The sequence below is a fragment of the Bos taurus genome, chromosome 1 (genome assembly GCF_002263795.3).
Source record: "Bos taurus isolate L1 Dominette 01449 registration number 42190680 breed Hereford chromosome 1, ARS-UCD2.0, whole genome shotgun sequence".
In the NCBI taxonomy this organism is placed as follows: Eukaryota; Metazoa; Chordata; class Mammalia; order Artiodactyla; family Bovidae; genus Bos; species Bos taurus.
In genome coordinates this window covers 132,744,652-132,766,754 of record NC_037328.1, presented here as the reverse complement: position 1 = coordinate 132,766,754, position 22,103 = coordinate 132,744,652, and the positions used below count along the sequence as shown (strand labels likewise).

The following is a 22,103-nucleotide window of genomic DNA, read 5'->3' as shown; positions in this document are numbered from 1 at the left end:
AGATGTCCATCAGCAGACAAATGGATAAGAAAGCTGTGGTATATATACACAATGGAGTATTACCCAGCCATTAAAAAGAATACATTTGAATCAGTTCTAATGAGGTGGTTGAAACTGGAGCCGATTATAGAATGAAGTAAGCCAGAAAGAAATACACTAATACAGTATACTAACACATATATATGGAATTTAGAAAGATGGTAACAATAACCCTATATGCAGGATAGCAAAAGAGACACAGATGTATAGAACAGTCTTTTGGACTCAGTGGGAGAGGGGGGAAATGATTTGGGAGAATAGCATTGAAACATGTATAATATCATATAAGGAATGAATCGCCAGTCCAGGTTTGATGAAGGATACAGGATGTTTGGGGCTGGTGCACTGGGATGACCCAGAGAGATGGTATGGGGAGGGAGTTAGGAGGGGGATTCAGGATTGGGAACACGTGTACACCTGTGGCGGATGCATGTTGATGGATGGCAAAACCGATACAATATTGTCAAGTAATTAGCCTCTAATTAAAATAAATAAATTAAAAAAAATTTCAAAACTGAGATCAATACAGGTGGTATGGGTGTAAGAAAAGATTTTAGAAAGATGATAACGATAACCCTGTATGGGAGACAGCAAAAGAGACACAGATATATAGAACAGTCTTTTGGACTCTGGGGGTGGGGGGAGGGGGATGATTTGGGAGAATGGCATTGAAACATGTATAATATTATATAAGAAATGAATTGCCAGTCCAGGTTCAATGCAGGATACAGGAAGCTTGGGCTGGTGCACTGGGATGAGTCAGAGGGATGGTATGGGGAGGGAGAAGGGGGGGCGCGTTCAGGATTGGGAACACGTGTACACCCGTGGCAGATTCATGTTGATGTATGGCAAAACCAATACAATATTGTAAAGTAATTAGCCTCTAATTAAAATAAATAAATTTAATTTTTTAAAAAAGAAAAGATTAAAAAATCCAAAAAATAAAACTTTGCATTTATAGTAATTCAAGTCCCAAGAAAAGCACTAAAGCAACTCAGCTGAAGAACAGCCTTCCACCAATGGTGCTTCTAAAAAATACACCTATATCCAAAAAGTGTACTTATACCCTTATATATACCATATACAAAAATTAACTTAAAAATAGTTTATATAAATTAATTTAAATGATTAAACCTCTAGAATATAAGGCATAAGAATGGGTTAGGCAAAATGTTCACAGATATGACATCAAAAGCATGACCAAAGAAGAAAAATGGATAAATTATTGCACTGAATATGAAAACTTTTGCTCTTCAAAAGGTACCATGAAGAAAGAAAATAAAGTCACAGGCTGGGGAAAATTATGGAAATCATTTATGTGATAACACACCAGAATTAAGAATACAAAAAGTACTTTTATAAAATCCTTCTTGATAATTGTTAGAATAAAAAGATCAGTAAGGATAGAAAAGACTTAACCAAGCATCAACCAACTCTGACCTAACAGGCATAAAAACAAAAGCATGATACATACTGTTTTCCTACTGTATCACAATAGAACATACTGTGGTACATAAAACAAATCTTATTAAACTTAACACTTAAATCATACAAAGTATATTCTCTGACTAAAATGATTTTAAATTAGGATAAAATAATAGGAAGTTTTGAGATATTTGCAAATATACACAAAATTTCTAAATCTAAATAATCCATGGTTCAAAAAAATAAGCCCAAAGGGAAATTAGAAAGTATTTTGAACTAAATGAATATGGAAACAGCACACTCCACATCTAGGGAAAACAGGTATAGCACTGCTAAGAAAGAAAATTGTAGGAGTAAAAAAGCTCCAATACTTTGGCCACCTTATGCTAAGAGCAGAGTCATTGGAAAAGACCTTGATGCTGGGAATGAATCAAAGCAGGAGGAGAAGGGGGTGACAGAAGATGAGATGGTTGGATGGCATCATCAACTCAATGAACACTGACTCTTTGTGACCCCATGCACTGTAACCCACCAGGTCCCTCTGTCCATGGGATTTTTCAGGCAAGATTACTGGAGTAGGTTGCTATTTCCTTCTCCAGGGGATCTTCCCAACCCAGGGATTGAACCCAGGTCTCTTTACCATATGAGCTACCAGGGAAGCCCAATGGACATGAGTTTGAGCAAACTCCGAGAAATTGAATGACAAGCAAGCCTGGTGTGCTGCAGTCCATGGGGTCGCAAACAGTTGAACACAACAAACTGACTGACAACAAAGAATTATAGCACAAAGAAAAGCAAGGATTAAACCAACGATCTCCGTTTCCACCTTGAGAAACTAAGGACAAAGGAAGGAAACCTAAAGAAAGTAGAAGAAAGAAAATAATAATAAAAAGAGCAGTCCTCAAGTGAAACAGAAAACAAAAACAGTGAAGAACCAAAATCTCGTTCTCTTAAGAAAAAATAAATATAACTGATTAGTTCTAGACAGAAGATACATGAGATGACAGAGGAATATATTTCAGACAAAAAAACAGGATAAAACCACAGAAGAACAACAAAGAGAAGCAGAGACAGGCAATCTACCTATGCGTTCAGAGTGATAATTGTAAAGATGATAAAAGGTACTGAGAGAAGAATGGATGCATGGAGCAAGAAACGAGGCATTTTTAACAAAGAATTAGAAAATATAAAGAATAAACAAAAGAATACAATAACTGAAATGAAAAATATAACAGGAGTAATCAACAGAAGACTACATGAGGCAGAAGAATGTATCAGATGGAAGACAGAGTAGTGAAAATCACTGCCACAAAATAGGAAAAAAAATGATATAAAATGAGGAAGTTTAGGAGAATTCTGGGAAATCATCAAGCAGATTAATATTTACATTATAGGAGTCCCAGAAAGAGAGGAGAGAGGTGGAGGAAGAACTTGAAGAGCTGGAAACTTTCCTAACCAAGGAAAGAAAATAGTCACCCAAATTCCCACACAGGATTAATCCACAGAGGAACACACCTAGACACACTGTAACCAATTAACAAAAGTTAATGGGATTCCTTTCCAATCCCACCACATACACAACACAACCTTCTCTGGATGAAGAGTGGCCTTTGGTGTGGTTGGGGTTGGTTTGTTTCACTTGCCCTAAGATCTCTTCCATTCCACATTACCAAGATGGTGGAAATTATTTTCAACGCTTGATTTAGATATTTTGAGTATCTCAGCTATCTCCTGAACAGTGTAACATTGATTGTTTTCAAATAAAGTCTCCATTTGACTACCATTGACTTCAACTGCTCTATCCGACCTTGGAGCATTTCCTGCAAGAAATCCCCAGCATGAAACTTTGCAAACCTCTTTTGACATCTTTGATTAGTCACAGCACCTTCTCTACACAGTGCACAAATCTTCTGCCACTTCAACGGCAGAAAGTGAAGAGGAACCAAAGAGTCTCTTGATGAGGGTGAATGAGGAGAATGAAAAAGCTGGCTTAAAACTCAACATTTAAAAAGTGAAAATCAAAAAAAAAAAAAGTGAAAATCATAATGTCTGGTCCCATCACCTCATGGCAAATACATGGGGGTAAAGTAGAAACAGTGACAGATTTTATTTTCTTGGCCTCCATAATCACTGCGGACAGTGACTACAGCTACAAAATTAAAAGATGCTTGCCTCTTGGAAGAAAAGCTAAGACAAACCTAGACAGTGTATTAATCAACAGCGAATATTCATTGGAACTTCTGATGCTGAGGCTCCAATACTTCAGCCACCTGATGGGACGAGCTGACTTATTAGAAAAGACCCTGACGCATGGAAAGATTGAGGGCAGGAGGAGAAGGGGCCAACAGAGGATGAGATGGTTGAATGGCATCACCGACTCAATGGATATGAATTTGAGTAAACTCTGGGGGATAGTGAAGGATAGGAAAGCCTGGCATGTTGCAGTTCATGGGGCTACAAAGATCTGGACATGACTTAGTGAATGAACAACATGGCAAAAAAATCAGGAAAAAAAAACAGATTTACATTCATGTACAGTGAGTGCCCTCCACACAAACCTGCAAGTTGTGAAATTTCAAAGATGAGAATGTGTGTTTGCATGTCCAATTTATGTAAAGTAGTTCATATGTCCGGCATACATTGTCATGTGTGTGCATCCTCTACAAGTGGTTGTTCTTTTCTGTACTTTACTGTGTAACACTGTATAGAGTACAGTAGTATAGGATCTTTATGTAAGTCCAAGGTGTCTATAAGTAAGCATAAGAGCAGCAGTGATATAAGTGGTACTGCTAAGAAGTGCCAGGAATTGGAAGCTCAGAGAAAAAACAAAGAAGAGAAAGAAGTAACTCAAAGACTGAAGAGATCCATGATGCTGGAAATGGCAAGGGGATTTTATTTGAGGAAGTGTTATTTGTTTGTAGGCACAGGACTTTAACGTAGACCAGTACACGAAGCTTTCAGCAACAAGCTTCAGAATGCAATCCAGTGGTACTGTGTCATCTATGGTAAGAAAAATAGAGCTACTACCCACACATCATGGGATCATTTTTCCCCCCCAAGAGAGTACACAGAACTGAATCCCGCAAGAAACCAGAAACTGTGCAATCATTGTCAGGTGTGAGTGAAACTGCACCTTGCTCTCTCTTATTGCTGACAATCCTTCAGCTCTACCATCTCCCACTCTTGCTCCCTCCTACAGTCAGCACCTCTTCTTGCTTATTCACTCAATGCCAACTCCTGTATGTCAGCAGCTGTAATACTGTACTTTTTATAATACTGTAAAGATTAAAAATATTTGTTTTTTTGTGTATTACTCGTGTATAAAAGTATTATAAAACCATTACACTATGGTACTGTATTATATGGGCTTCCCCGGAAGCTCAGCTGGTAAATTCACCTGCAATGCAGGAGACCTGGGTTTGATCCCTGAGCTGGGAAGACCCTCTGGAGGAGGGCATGGCAACCACTCCAGTATTCTTGCCTGGAGAATCCCCATGGACAGAGGAATCTGGTGGGCTACAGTCCATGGGGTTGCAAAGATGTTGTACATGACTGAGCGACTAAGTACACTACTGTACTATATAGCTGATTGTGTTAGTTGGGGGTTCAGGATAACTTTGTTGGACTTATCAACACATTGGACTTAAAATTTGCTCTCAGGACAGAACTCATGCTTGTGTAGGGGACTTAAAGCATGTGCGATATTTTTCTGTGTGTGTGTATGTGTGTGTGTATATATATGAGTCACTTGCTGTGTACCAGAAACATGATGCTGTAAATCATTTGTACTTTAAAAAATAAACCTGAATTTATAGTGATAAAAACATTCAAATGAAGAAAAGTAATACCTCATGATTATGTGGGTTTTAACCCAAGAACTTACGGTTAACATATGAGAAATCAACCAAATTAACTCACCACATTAATAGTCTTAAAAAAGAAAAACCACAAAATGATCTCAAAAGATGGAGAAAAGTACTTGACAAAAATCAGCATTTATTCCTAATGAAGTCTCAGAAAATCAGGACAGGACATGAAACTTCCTGAACTCAACAAAGTTAATCTATGAAAAACTTAACAGTTCAGTCGTAGGGATGAAAGACTTTAATTTTCTTAGTGAAAGAAATCAGAAGGAGATAAGAACGAGAATCAGGAGTACAATATGTAAATTCTATTTCTATAAAATTTTAGAAAATGTAAACAAATCAGTTAGCTGATTAATGATTGCTTAAGGATGGGGAAGGTGAAGAGTGGTAGGAAGGGAGGAATTACAAAGTGTTATGAGAAATCTTTTCAGGATATGGACATACTTTGCCTGTCACTTTTACAGGGGTGTGTGTGTATGTGCCAAAACATCAAATTATGCACTTAAATGTACAATTTATTTTATGTTAATTATATTTATGTATGTATGTACATGCTCAGTCGCTCACTCATGTGCGACTCTCTGTGACCCTTCGGAGTGTAGCCTGCCACTCTCCTCTATCCGTAGGATTTTTCAGGCAAGAATACTACAGGGAGTTGTTGATTCCTTCTCCTGGAGATCTTCCTACTTTAGTGATCGAACCCACGTCTCCTGTGCCTCTTGCATTGCAGACAGATCCTTTAACCACTGATCCGCTTGGGGAAGTCCAAAAAGACTGCACAGCAGGTAGGAATGCAAGGAAATTCTTGCATTTTCGAAAATTAATTTGTTGATAATTTATTATGAAGTGAAGTTCGCTCAGTCGTGTCTGACTCTGCAACCCCATGGACTATACACTTCATGAAATTCTCCAGGCCAGAATATTGGAGTGGGTAGACTTTCCCTTCTCCAGGGTATCTTCCCAACCCAGGCCTTCCACATTGCAGGCAGATTCTTCCTGGCCACCAGGAAAGCCCAGTATATGGAAGGAAGAGCATGTGATTCTCCATTGAGAGAATCCACACTCAAAGTAAAAGCCTTGGTTATATTTCAAGAGTTTTATATTTTGAATGACATCAAAATGATTTAAAAGTAAATTATCAAAGTTACAATTTTTCCTTAAAAAAAAAAAAATTCCCCCTACTTTCTCTGTTTAAGTTTTAAAATTAACTGGCCCATCACAAGTTTCAAATGTGTCTAAAAAAAGTCTTATTATCTGTATCTGTGTCTTATCTATGTAAACATCACACCTAATTAACAGAAAACAACAAGCATATGTATTTGATTCATTAATTCTCTATGAAATACACTCATGTAATTAATATTTTAAAAGTTCACAGGTTTTAAAGAAAGACACTTGCAATAGAGCATGACAAAAATACTTCAGGAGTATTTTGCTCCTACTTTCATGTATATAGTTGAAGGTAAAGAAGAATGATATTACAGAGATGCTGCATTATTTGCAGAGGTGTCCTTTCCTGTACACATTTCTCCCATAACAATTTTTAAAACACTGCTGGTTAATTTGATCATATAATAAGATGTGTACAATGGGGCATTAAGCATGGAATTTAATTCTTTCAAAAATGAAGATAATGAAATCATATTAAGGCCACATTAACTTACGGATATGTTATTAATTAAAATGAAATTAGTACAAACGCAAGTACAAAGGAAGTCTCTAACAGTATATATTCTGAATCTGGAAGAACGTGTCGATGACAGCTGTGGTACAATTTTGACCACAGTTAGTAGCATGACATTTATTTAGCTTTCATATACAATGGTGCTTTCTAGCTAACAAAACAAGTAATTAAAGAGTTTATGTTTTTATAATTGAGTAGGACTACAAAGAAGCTACAAATTAAGTTAAAAATCTTCTAAATGATTTTTAAAATCCCTTACCGGTATCTATGAACAAATATACCCTTAAAAATAGAGTTCATCATATTTTCGATTTCATCCTGATTTTCTTGTAGCTGAAATGAGAAATAAATATAAATTAAAATACTAATAATTTTATTTGAAATAAAGAGTTCCAATCATTTTAAATTCATGATTATTCTCATTCTGTGTAATTTTCAATCCTTTTTCTTAAGTATTGTGCAACAGATGTCTTAAATTACCAGGATCCTTTCATTTTTTTCTACAGCTTTACTACATTGGCTTAGAACCTCTTTCTGTCTCTCTCAACATGTATTAATGGAGAAGGAAATGGCAACCCACTCCAGTGTTCTTGCCTGGAGAATCCCAGGGACGGGGGAGCCTGGTAGGCTGCCATCTATGGGGTCACACAGAATCAGACACGACTGAAGTGACTTAGAAGCAGCAACATGTATTACACAATGACTAAAAAATAGTGGTATGGTTTAAGTGTGACCAGATGCCTATCACAAAATATTATTTGCTTTGGGAATAGGCCTCAACTTATATACCTCTCCTGTCCAAACCAGGTCCCCTGCTTGGTTTTACTTTTCTCAGTAACAGATAATTCTTGATTATTACATTTGCCATTGTATGGGAACGTTCCTATTTCACCTAAAGTACCCATTAGCCTCAAAGTAAGTGTAGGTCAAATTCCCAATAAAGGAGGAATACAAGGCAGCAAGCATCTCAGCCATTAGTGATGAAATGCAGCAACAAAATGAATACTATAGAAAAGAGATGAAGAAATTTCAGGCATTACTACTCACTGAAGTTAAAATCTGAGTTCAAATATTACTCAAAAGGAATAAAACCAGTGATACAAAAAGTACATTCAATACTATGACAATAAAATACCTTCAGATATCCTCTTTTGCTATATGCTTTATTTTCAGTTTTACTGAAATAAGTTTGGGATAATAATTATTGAAACTTAGTTTAAATTTACTTTTGCTACCTTTATTATACAAAAACTTAATAATTTATATAAAAGGTATACAGTTTGGTTAGCAGGACTTACTAAAGAACAATTCCAAAACTTACAATTATTTCTAGTATGGAATGTGCTGTGAGTTGTATTGTGTTCCTCAAAACTTCATATACAGAAGTCGTAACTCCTAGACCTCAAACCTTATTTGGAAATACGGTTGTAGCAGATGTAATTAGTTAACTTGGAGTCATAATGGAGTAGGATGGACCTCAAATCTAATTGACTGCTGTCTCCTTTTTATAAGGAGAAACTTAGAGACACATACAGTGAGAAGGCCATGTGAAGATTAGAGTTACCCTTTACTTTCTTTTTTGTTTTTTTTTTGAAAAATTAATATTTAATAACAATGTAAAAATCATTTTATGTATATCCTTTACTTTCTAGCCTACACAACTGTGAGACAATAAATTTCTGTCCGAAAGAAAAATCAGTTTGTGGTATCTGCTGTAGCAGCCTTAGCCCTCCAATACATCATAGACTATGATTTAATCAATCATAAGTTTGTTCCCTCTTATTGCCAGTTATAACCCAGTATTTGTTGACAGCGATGTGTTTATAGCACTGAGATACTTTTCTTTTTTCAAGGTAAAACAGAGATTAATACTGTACATCTAAAATTTTATTTCTGATTGGATGAAAAAATATTGCCTATAAAAATCTAGTTTAAAATCATTTTCAACCCATATATGAAACCTTCACTATAAAATTGGGGCCAATCTTATTTTTTTTTTTAATTCACAGAAATGTCTCATACACCACAAATACACAGTCTTTGGCTTTCTTGTGGAATGCAACTTTGCTGGCCCCTACTTTTGATGTTAGTATTTACTGTGCTTTCTGGTTTCATAGCTTGATAATCTCTCTGAGTTATCTAACTCTCAGACTACCTTCTTTCTAAACAGGGTTGTTTTGTGATACTCTTCTGCCATCACACTGCACTCAGATAACCACTGGCTGGAATCAAATGCCAGATTCATTTGAAAACTTTGAGATCAAACAATGTACCTTTAAAAGACAAATTGAAGAATCTCAGTTACTGTGAAACTTACCTCTTTACGTTTTTGAAGTAGTAACTCCAACCTTTCATTGGCTCTCTTCCCAATCATTTTATTTCTCTCAGCTTCATATTGTCTCTGTGTATTATCCTGATGAATACTGAGGTTTAAGGCAACATTCACCAGAGCAGTCATGAGCTTCATGGCTAAGAAATAAAGGAAGATTATAGTATTCACCTGTGAATCAGAACTTCAAAAGTTTACAATTTTGTAACAGAAATGGATGATGGAAGGAAACTAGTCAACTTCTATGTTTGATAATCTAGGCATAATTAAAATAAAAAGAAAAATTGTTTTATGGAAATAAAATCATTTTAGTCTGCAAAAATTTTCTCTGTCTCAGTGTCCCTATAAGCTTGGCTTATTAATATTCCTATGAAAACCAGACTCATCCTGGGAGTTCTCTAGTGGTGCAGGGGCTAGGAATTGGCACTTTCACTGCCATGGCCTTGAATTCAATTCCTGGTTGGGGAACTAAGATCCTATAAGCTGCATGGTGCAGACACAAAGAACTAACAATAACAAAAAATAATCCCAAACCCAAACACCACCCCTACCCCCGCAACTGACTCATTCTAATTATCACCATGAAGAACTTAAACAGTATCTTCAACAACTCCTTTCCCTCACCTTCACACATACACAAATCTAAGTGTGTGCGTGTGTGCTCTCACTTCAGTCGTGTCCAGCTCTTTGCAACCCTACAGACTGTAGCCCACCAGGCTCCTCTGTCCACGGGATTCTTCAGGCAAGAATACTAACCAAGCCTTTCAGACCTCACTTCTGGCTACCAGTTCTGTGCATACAATTGCTTCCTTAATATCTGTGCTTAGATGCCTCAAAGGTGTCTCAGCTGTGTACAATCAATTTATGACTTTTATTACCACAGATGGTTCTTTCCCTGTGTTCCTCACCTCAGTGAATGGCATAACTTTTGATTCCTGAAAAATGGACTGAACCTATGAAACACATTAAATTCATCAAAAACATATTTTGTGAATTTCTGATTGATCTATTTTCCCCACAGTGTTCATGTACTTTTAAACATTCACCTGTGTTCATAAATCTATTTAAATATTTTCCAACTTCTGTTTCAAATCCTCTGAGGAACAGGTATGACACAATACTTAATCTTTTGTCTATTCCTATTCAGTTTCATCATTTAGATGCTGAGAGTATAGGGAAATCTGTTAAAGGAACGGAAGAACTTGTGATGGAAAAATAATCTCCCCTTTTTTCCCTTTAGTTTACTTATCTGCAATGAATGCTCAGTTACTACTGAGTGTTTTGGAAGAACCAATACAAATATATAAATAATTAAATGAGCCTGCATTTCTTTTAAAACTTCCGAAATTTCCTTTAATTACACATAAACATATATACATAATGCTCTATCTATACCTTTCTATTCATACACACACACACACACACACACACGTGTTATTCTGAAACTCTATCTACGTTTTGGATACTATCAATTGATACTGGCCTCAAACCAAAATATTAACACAAAAATCCTAAAAAAAAAAAAAAAAGCATTTAAGTTAGTGAGCACTTTGAAATGCATTTAAATGTTTCTTTTTTCTTGAGATACAACATCTAAATATAATATATTGAGAAATCTTGTGTTTCAAAATATAGGCTAGTGATTTGACAGCATTTTACACATTGTCAGTAGAATACCTCTGAAAGCTAAAAGTACTTTTAAAATTAACCTGTATAAAAAAGAATAGCTCAAAGACAGAATTGATCAGGGGCATTCAAACTGCCTAAGTCAAGAATAACTTTTCTTTTAGGGATAATATTTTAAGGGAGTTTGTCCTAAGCATACAAAGTCATACCCAAATGGAGCTTAATTCTGTTTATACTTCTAGACTTCTAAAATAAAATGACTTGAAGATCAAGGAGTTGGAAAGCATTTAAATTTCCACCAACTCTGTCTGGAATTAATCAGTGGACGCTGAGACATTAATGCTCTTGAACTTAACCGTGTTTTGTTGTGTTATATCGCCTTGCGAACCCAGATCCCAAACTCCCCAACTGGCAGTTGTGTAATGACCCTTCTCATACTCTAGGTATATATCAACAGCAAAATATATCAACATACTAAAACAGAAGAAATGTAAAATAATCAGTATATTTTCAGAAATATATTAGATATGATAATGCAGTATTTAATGTGTATGAGTATGTAAAATTTCAACTTCACTGAAATTTTCACCTTAAATACCAAAATACAAGCAAATACAGCTAGTGAAGAAGACTCCTAACTTAACAATATAGGTACAATAATGGGGACTGTGATAGGGATGGAGTCCCCTGAAAAAAGACTCATTCCTGCATAAAGTGAGCATGAATTACAATTTACTGGTATTATTAAAAGAATTTTATAAAATAATAATCCTACAGGAATTCAACCTGGTCTATGATATGGACTTTGAAAGTATCTTCTCTTTGCTTACCAAAGTGAATATTTCATTTAGCATTCACATTTTAAAGGTTAGCTATGGAATGACAAACTTGTTCTATTGCTGTACTACTAAAAGTGTGCTGGCTTGTTACCAGTTCAGTAAAGTATAAATTTGTTCATACATGATCTGGTTTGGCCTCTTGTACTTCTGTTAAAGTCATAACAAGAACATGCTCTGGAGAGCTGCTGATTCCAGAAGAGAGAAATTTTGAGCACTTTTAATCGAAATTACAGCTTGGAGTCAAAACACACTTGCAGCCTAGAGTCTAGCCAGCTAATCCCTATTTAGTCCACAGAGACTTCCAAGAAAAATTATAAATTTATTAGCGAGAAAAATAAACGTTTCTCGTTGTAAAAAAAAAAGTATAAATTTGAAAGTTTTTAGAAATTTTTATAACAATCTGACAGAAAATCTTATATATATTGAGTCTATTAACAAAATGACATTAAGAATATAATGTAAAAACTAGTCTTTTGCCACAAAAAATACTTATTTAGTGCTTCCCACTCATCTGCCAATCCGGAATAAGCACTGTTCTGAGTATTAGAAGCTGAAAAGTAAATGAGACAGTATCTGCGTCCATAAATTTACTGTCTAGTGAGGAGAAGGCAAAGTACCAATAGATAATATAAAATAAAAACTATATCAGTTAAATAAAAATAAAATATGGTTAGAAAGAAAAATAAAGTATGGTAAAAAGGACAGAACACAATTGCACTCGTTTCATGTGCCAGCAAGGTAATGTGCAAAATTCTTTGACTATGCCAAAGCCTTTGACTGTGTGGATCATAATCAACTGTGGAAAATTCTGAAAGAGATAGGAATACCAGACCACCTGACCTGCCTCTTGAGAAACCTATTTGCAGGTCAGGAAGCAACAGTTAGAACTGTACATGGAACAACAGACTGGTTCCAAATAGGGAAAGGAGTACGTCAAGACTATATTGTCACCATGCTTATTTAACTTATATGCAGAGTACATCATGAGAAATGCTGGGCTCGATGAAGCACATGCTGGAATCAAGACTGCCAGGAGAAATATCAATAAACTCAGGCATGCAGATGACACCAGCCTTATGGCAGAAAGTGAAGAACTAAAGAGCCTCTTGATGAAAGTGAAAGAGGGGAGTGAGAAAGTTTGCTTAAAGCTCAACAGTCAGAAAACAAAGATCGTGGCATTTGGTCCCATCACTTCACAGCAAATAGATGGAGAAACCGTGGAAAAGGTTGCAGACTTTATATTTTTGGGCTTGAAAATCACTGCAGATGGTGACTGCAGCCAGGAAATTAAAAGACACTTACTCCTTGGAAGGAAAGTTATGACCAACCTAGACAGCATATTAAAAAGCAGAGACATTACTTTGCCAACAAAGGTCCATCTAGTCAAGGCTATGGTTTTTACAGTAGTCATGTATGGATGTGAGAGGTGGACTATAAAGAAAGGTGAGCACCAAAGAATTGATGCTTTTGAACTGTGGTGTCGGAGAAGACTCTTGAGAGTCTCTTGGACTGCAAGGAGATCCAACCAGTCCATCCTAAAGGAGAGCAGTCCTGGGTGTTCATTGGAAGGACTGATGCTGAAGCTGAAACTCCAATACTTTGACCACCTGATGCAAAGAGCTGACTCATTGGGAAAGACCCTGATGCTGGGAAAGATTGAAGGCATGAGGAGAAGGGGATGACAGAGGATGAGATGGTTGGATGGCTTCACCGACTCAATGGATCTGAGTTTGAGTAAACTCCAGGAGTTGGTGATGGACGGGGAGGTCTGGTGTGCTGCAGTCCATGGGGTCACAAAGAGCTGGACACGACTGAGTGACTGAACTGAACAGCAGCTTCAACAGTACGTAAACCAAGAAATTACAGAAAAAAAGCTGGATTCAGAAAAGGTAAAGGAACCAGAGATCAAATTGCCAACATTCGTTGCATCATAGAAAAACCAAGGGAATTTCAGAAAAACATCTACTTCATTGACTACACTAAAGCCTTTGACTGTGTGGATCAGAACAAACTGGAAAATTCTTAAAGAGATGTGAATACCAAACCACCTTACTTGCCTCCTGAGAAACCTGTATGCAGGTCAAGAAGCAACAGTTAGAACTGGACTAATTAGATTAGATTAGAATCAACAATTGTGAACTGACCAGTTCAAAATTGGTAAAGGAATACGTCAAGGCTATATATTATCACCCTGCTTATTTAACTTGTAAACTAAGTATATTGTGCAGATTGCCAGGAGAAATATCAATAACCTCAGATATGTAGATAACACCATACTAATGGCAGAAAGGGAAGAGGAACTAAAGAGCCTCTTGATGAATTTGAAGGAGAGTGAAAAAGCTGGCTTAAAACTCAACATTCAAAAAACAAAGATCATGGTATCCGGTCCCATCACTTCATGGCAAACAGATGGGGAAGAATGGAATGGAAAAATAGTGACAGACTATTTTCTTGGGCTCCAAAATCACTGTGGACAGTGACTGCAGCCATGAAATTAAAAGACACTTGCTCCTTGGAAGAAAAGGTATGACAAACCTGGACAGTATATTAAAAAGCAGACACATCACTTTCGACTAAGGTATGTGTAATCAAAGCTACGGTTTTTCCAGCAGTCATGTATAGATAGTCATGTATAGAGAGCTGGACCATAAAGAAGGCTGAGTGCCAAAGAATTGATGCTTTCAAACTTTGGTGCTAGAGAAGATTCTTGAGAGACCCTTGGATAACAAGGAGTTCAAACCAGTCAATCCTAAAGGAAATCAATCCTGGATATTCACTGGAAAGATGAATGCTGACGCTCCAATACTTGGGCCACCTGACGTGAAGAGCCAATTCACTGGAAAAGACCCTGATCCTGGGAAAGACTGATGGCAGGAGGAGAAGGGGGCAACAGAGGATGAGATGATTGGATGGCATCATCAATTCAATGAACATAAGTTTGAGCAAACTCCTGGAGACAGGAAAGGACAGGGAAGCCTAGTGTGCTGCAGTTCATGGGGTCACAAAGAGTTGGACATGAATGAGCAACTGAAAAACAACAAGAAAGGACAGAGAGCAAACAGGCTGGTTAGGCTTCACCGAAGGGCTCACAATTAAGCATAAACTGAGGCGATGAACATGATTCTGTAACAGAATTGTGTCCCAGGGAGAAGGAATAAAAAGTGCAAAGGTTATGAGGTAAACTGTTCATAAAAAGAGCAACATTTGTTCTCTCTTATCCAATTAAAGTTTCTTTTCTAGAAAAAAAAAAAAAGAGCAACATATTTAGTGTGGCTGAAGCACAGAAATAGGCAAGAGACAGGCTGAGGAGGAAATGAAAAGGCCAGGTTGCAAGAGTTTTACTAGGAACTAGTTAGAACACACGGAGAAGGCAATGGCACCCCACTCCAGTACTCTTGCCTGGAAAATCCCATGGATGGAGGAGCCTGGTAGGCTGCAGTCCATGGGGTCGCTGAGGGTCGGACACGACTGAGCGACTTCACTTTCACTTTCATGCATTGGAGAAGGAAATGGCAACCCACTTCAGTGTTCTTGCCTGGAGAATCCCATGGATGGAGGAGCCTGGTGGGCTTCTGTCTATGGGGTCGCACAGAGTCGGACACAACTGAAGCGACTTAGCAGCAGCAGCAGCAGTTAGAACACAAGAATGAAATCTAAATGAGATACGAACGACTCACTGGAAATTTTGGTGTGGGTGAGAAATAGCCCGATTTATATTTTAAAATACTGTGTGAACATTTATAGAAGAGTAAAAGTGGAAGAAGGAAGACCAAATAGAACACTGAAAAAGAGCTGCACATATTTTGTCAAAACCTTATTGATTCTCAAGTTTTTGGCCTTAAGCAACTCAGTAAAGCAATTCTGGCTTTGATTAGAGTGGCAGCAAGAGGTAGAGAGAAAATCACATCTGAAATATATTTCCAAGGTAAAGCTGAAAGAATATGATAATATAGGAAATTAGAGAAACAGCAAATGCAAGGGAAATTGGAAAGTCTTGTGCTTGTTAGGTATCTAAGTGGAAATGGGGCTTTCCAGATGGCTCAATGGTAAAGAACCCGCCTGCTAATGCAGAAGGTGCAGATTCGATCCCCGGGTTAGGAAGATCACCTGGAGAACGAAATTTCAACATGTTCTAGTAGTCCTGCCTGGAAATCCCATGGACAGAGGAGCCTGGTGGGCCTCAGTCCATGGGACTGCAAAAGGAGTTGGACACGACTTATCAACTAAACAACAAGTGGAGATGGTTAACAGATATACATCATCACCAAAATACTAGTTTCTAAAGCCATTAAACTGGATGTCATATTGATTCAATGGACTTCAATTTAGTCACTGGAAACAAATGAGGCATGATTTGTATGCTGAAAAGAAGTCTACCAAGACACTTGTTAATGGAGAAAAAAAAGATGATTGTCAGTGTGTATATTATATTATCATTTATACATAAAGAAGGAATGCATTATTTACTATTATATGCCAGTCAGTCTTCTAAGCTCTTTACACACTTATTCATTTGTACCTCACAACTCTTTCAAGTACTATTATTATTTCTTTTTTATATAAGAGAAACCTGAGACACAGATTAAAGATTTGGAAATTACACAGCTAGTAGCTGGCAGAGATATAATTTGATTGCAGCCATCATGTTTCACAGTCTAAGCTTTTAACCACTATACCATACTGCCTCTCACTGAATATGCATTTGCTACCATATTCATAAAATATCACTGGAAAGATGTACTAGAAACAGGAAACTCTGGATGCATTCAGAGAAGATAATTTGTTGCCTGAGAGCCACGGGTAGGAGAGTGACATTTCACCATATAACATTTTTAAATCTGAAATTTTAAATCAAATGACAGCATTACTCTCCTACCATAATTAATTTTTAGTAGAAATAATAAAAACATGGAATTTGTTTTCACTTTACTCACTGAGAAGTGAATAAAGATATAAAAAAATGAAAATATCTTTAGATTGAGTCCTGAGATAATTCAGTATTTACAGTTTAGCTTTCTAAGACCCATCAAAATAGCATTTTAAGAAGGAAGAAGTAGCTATGTCTTTCAAGAAAGAGAAAGGTAACAATGGAACTGCCCAGTGATTAGGACGCTAAGAAGGTAACTGCCGACCTCAACAAGAGCAAAGGCAGTGAAGAGGTAGAGATAAAAACCCTACTGGAGTGGGTTTAAAGAGAGTAAGAGGAGAGTGAGTAGAGACAATAAACAGAAATAATTCTTTGATATTTGAAAAGGAGAAAAGGAGAAAAATAGGAATGTAGCTAAGGACCATGTGGAAACAAGGGATGGTGGGATGGTCAGTCTTAGGTATCAACTTGGCCAGGCTATCAGTTCAGTTCAGTCACTCAGTTGTGTCCAGCTCTTTGCGTCCCCATGAACTGTACCACGCCAGGGCTCCCTGTCTATCACCAATTCCCAGAGTCCACCCAAACCCACGTCCATTGTGTTGATGACGCCATCCAACCATCTCATCCTCTGTCGTCCCCTTCTCCTCCTGCCCTCAGTCTTTCCCAGCATCAGGGTCTTTTCCAATGAGTCATCTCTTCGCATCAGGTGGCCAAAGTATTGGAGTTTCAGCTTCAACATCAGTCCTTCCAATGAACACCCAGGACTGATCTCCTTTAGGATGGACTGGTTGGATCTCCTTGCAGTCCAAGGGACTCTCAGGAGTCTTCTCCAACACCACAGTTCAAAAGCATCAATTCTTCAGCACTCAGCTTTCTTTATAGTCCAACTCTCACATCCATACATGACTATTGGAAAAAACATAGCCTTGACTAGATGGACCTTTGTTGGCAAAGTAATGTCTCTGCTTTTGAATATGCTGTCCAGGTTGGTCATAACTTTGCTTCCAAGGAGTAAGCGTCTTTTAATTTCATGGCTGTAATCACCATCTGCAGTGATTTTGGAGCCCAGAAAAATAAAGTCAGACACTGCTTTCTGGCTAGGCTATGGTATCCAATTATTTAAACAAACAGTAATCCAGGTGTTACTGTGAAGCCATTTTGTAGATAAAATTAACATCTATAAGTAAAGGAGACTACCCGCAATAATGTGGTGGCCTCATCCAATCAGCTGAATGCCTTACGAGCAAAATCAGAGGGGTTCAGGAGAAGCAATTTCTCGTTCAAGACTGTACAACTCCTGCCTAAGTTTCTGGCCTGCAGGTCTGCCCTACAGATTTTAAAATAGCAGATTCAAAAGTGTGTGTGTCATTCACTAAAATAAATCCTCCTCTCTCCAAATATATATATATATATATATATGTACACACACATACACACACAACATAGCTTAATGGTTATATTATGCAAATAAGTAAGCAAGTAACAAAGTATATTTTCCAATGGTTCTGTTTCTGAAGAGCCCTAACTGATACAAAGTGTTTCTAAAAGATAAGGGCTGTTACAGCCTGCAGTATAATGATAAAGGGTGTGGGGGAAGTGAAGCCGGAAAGAGAAAAAACTTCTTGAGGTAGTGAACAGGGATCAGATCCACTGCACAAGTGCAAGGACTGATCTTAGCTAGACAGCACCCTCATAAGAGAAAACGCAGAGTATATGTGTAAACGCAGAGTATATGTGTATAGGTACAGCTAAAACAAGAAAATTTAATCCTTGAAGGATTGTATTCTGTTCCTATAATCAGCCAAGTGTGAAGAGGATAGCAGACATTACAGGTTTGAGAAGGTATGAAATAATATTATAAGAAAGGAATATCCATGGCATAAAATACTGTAATAGGATTGCTAGGTAGAAATGAGAGAAAAATTGTAGAAAGCCGAGTCATTATGTGTTTTTCTACACTCACTTTGAACTCCACTGGTGCAGTTATGGAGCAGGTGATAATATGAGGTTTTCCTAAGGGATATAATAGAGAGCAAGCAGGCAAGGATGTTACGGGTCCTTCATGAGAAGGACATGATTATAATTAATCTGGGTAACAGAATCTAAGCTAGGAAAGTGGAGGAAGTAAGGACATCAAGAGCACTAAACAAAGAGGATCAGGAATTTAACGGCCTAGTAGAGGAGAAGGCAATGGTACCCAACTCCAGTACTCTTGCCTGGAAAATCCCATAGACAGAGGAGCCTAGTAGGCTGCAGTCCATGGGGTCGCTAAGTCAGACACGACTGAGAGACTTCACTTTCACTTTTCACTTTCATGCATTGGAGAAGGAAATGGCAGCCCACTTCCAGTATTCTTGCCTGGAGAATCCCAGGGACAGAGGAGCCTAGTGGGTTGCCATCTATGGGGTCGCACAGAGTCAGACATGACTGAAGGGACTTAGCAGCAGCAGCAGCAGAGGAAAAACAATACTGGAGCTGGGAACATATAAAACAAAAACAGGGACCAAAGGTATCAACAAATAGGATGGCTGAAATTAAGATTATGGACACTGGCCATTTAATCACTATTCAACAATTTACAATTATGTTTTCTTAAACATGAAAATGAAAACTAAAAATCTGCCCTTATATTTAGTGATACTTATTATACTTTTGAAAAATATTACTGCAAACTCTAAAACTGTTTGATAGTGGGACAAAACTAAATTTTAAAGAGAGATAAGATTATCTTCCTCTTTTAAAAATTGAAGTATCATTGATTTACCATGTTAGTTTCTAGTGTACAGGAAAGTGATTCAGCTATGCACATATATATTATATTCTTTTCCATAATGTTTTATTTTTACATATAAAATACATTATTTTACATATTTTTACATATAAAATATATTATGTATTTTTACATACATATTTTACAAAATGTTTACAGGACAGTAAATATAATTCTCTGTGCTATACCAAACAACCTTATTGTTTATCTGTTTTATATACAGTAGCTTGTATCTGCAAATGTCAAACTCCTAATTTATCCCCCACCCTCATTCCCAATCATAAATTTCTTCTGTATGTGAGTCTGTTTCTGCTTTCTAAATAAGCTCATGTGCATCACATACCATATGTCTTTCTGATCACTAGGTCTACCCACGTTGCTGTAAATGGCATTACTTCATTATTTTTTTAAGGCTGAAGAGTATTCCATTGTAATCATGTTTCTTCGTTAGTTTTAAAAAACTTATTTAAAAAAAAAAAGGTTTACAAGCTTCCACTTTACAAAGAATACTTAATAAATCTTTGTCTCTTAAAAACCCAACCAAAATAATGAGAAAACAATTTTCATCCCCAATAAATCCAGAAAAACACTTGCAATGCCAAACCATAATATGTTAATATATGTATATGCAAAGCAGATGGATGAAGTATTCAAATCAAACTAAATGGTCAAAAAAGCTTGACAACTCTATTTAAAGAAAAAAGACAAAAACAAAACAGTTTTACTCTGTAGAACCCAGAAGCACTAAGGAATTGGAGAAGTACTGGCTTTTACAGAAGATGGAGTGAAGTAAGGTCTAAAAACAGGAGCATTTCAAAGTCTGTATAATAAACAATTAAATCTCCACTTGAACCAAGGCAGTCATGTAATTCCTCCAACACAAACTCATCTTGGAAGTTAAAAAAGTTTATTCCCTAAAGAACATAGAGATTTGGATTCATCAGATACAGAGGAGGGATACATGTGAAGTGCAGAGTGCCCTGGGTGCTCCTTCACCCTGTATAACTCCCAAAAGGTAGATAGCAACCAGACCTGAGATTGAAAGATCCTTCTACAAAGGAGCTGAACTTTCCCAGGGAAAATAATTATCAACACCAACCCTTTATGGTTCATACTGAAAACGGTAAGTGACCACAGGACCACCCTACAATGATGGTCACCAAAAAGGTTAAAGTCACTGCCACTGCCTGTCAAACACAACACACACACACACACACACACAGGCAGGCAATCAGTTCTTTAGTGTCTCATTGTTAGCAATGATTAGAGAGCCAACAGATACTTAAGGAAAGCTTCCCATGAAAGACACTCATAAAAGAGAATTGAAAAAGAGGTCAGAATGGGGCACCAAAAAAACAAAAACAAAACTTCTGAGTAATAACACTGTCAACGAGATAAGAGAAAATGTTACACTCATGATAATGTTAAAAAACAACATGGAGAATGGAAAAGAACTCTTAGAATATTTAAAACGATAATGAAAATTACCTCAATAAAGTTGAGGAATACAAGCAAAGTGAACAAAAAGAGTAAGGAATGAAAACTAAAAGAGGAAATAACAAGAAACTTAGGACTGATTCAACAGATTAACATCCAAGTAAAATATATTCAGCAGAGAGTAATGAATGGGAAATTATACATCTGTATATATCTATATATATCAGGATATATCACCATGATATTTCATAAAATGAAGCTTCCACTGACAAGAAACAGGATCAGAATCATAAGTTTGAAAATGTACTGGAATTCTCAACAGCAATGCTGGAAACAAGACAAAAATTCTCAAGAAAATCTTAATGATGAATTCTATACTGGGCCAAATAACATAAGAATATAATGTATTTCTCAGGCATGTAAAATCTAAAATATATACTTTTCCAATGCTCTTTTTCTCAAGAAGCTATCAAAAAACATGCTACCCAAAAAGAAGAGGCTAAATTTAAAAAAAACAAACAAAAAAAACAACCCAAGGCAAAAGGTAGGAGATCCAACAGAAGACAAAGGATCCAAATAATGGCAAAAAAGCTACGTTAGTTAAAGGACATCTAGATTTTAGAAGATTAGGCTGCTATATTAAACATAATTATAAAAATTTAAAGCACAGAAAACTCATTCTACAAAATTGATTATAATATCCTATTATTTGTTTAAAAATAAAAAAATCCTAATATATATGTATACGAGAAAAAAACTAAAAGGAAACACCAGCATGTCATGGCAAAATTAAGAAGTGGTATGATTATGGCTGATTTTTACTTTTGTATTTTTCTCCTTTTCTGAATTCGTTAAATTGTATGTGTAATTTTATATCTACAGAAAATGTTTACATGTGTAATATGAAAGCACTAATGGAAAATCTACAAGATTTTCTCAGTTTCTCTGCCCGCTTTAGAGTCAAACCAAGCAAGCTTTGTCATTCTATCATAATTATTACATCAGACACTTACTGAATGACCTGTATACGTGAAACATTTAACACAAATTCTTTCATTTAAGCCTCACAACACTCCTAATAAAATGGGACTATTCATATCAATATTATACAGATGAGGAAAGGCACCAAAGTTATGTAACTTGCCCAAGGTCACTAGGTTGACATAGAAAGGACATGCTTATAAAATTATTTTAAAAATCATAACTTCCTTACAAAAACTA

At 36.6% G+C, this 22,103-nt stretch overlaps 1 protein-coding gene across 4 annotated transcripts in view; it reads right to left on the bottom strand.

The window, feature by feature from the left end:
* Window positions 1-22,103, bottom strand: part of STAG1 (stromal antigen 1) — a 505,017-nt gene that overhangs the window by 157,704 nt on the left and 325,210 nt on the right. For all 4 annotated transcript variants that reach the window (XM_059889103.1, XM_059889102.1, XM_002685052.7 and 1 more), the window contains 2 exons: window positions 9,332-9,483; window positions 7,274-7,347 (listed from right to left, as the gene is read on the bottom strand). In XM_059889103.1, coding sequence (XP_059745086.1) covers window positions 7,274-7,347; window positions 9,332-9,483 — 226 coding nt within the window. The remainder of the gene's footprint in view (window positions 1-7,273; window positions 7,348-9,331; window positions 9,484-22,103) is intronic.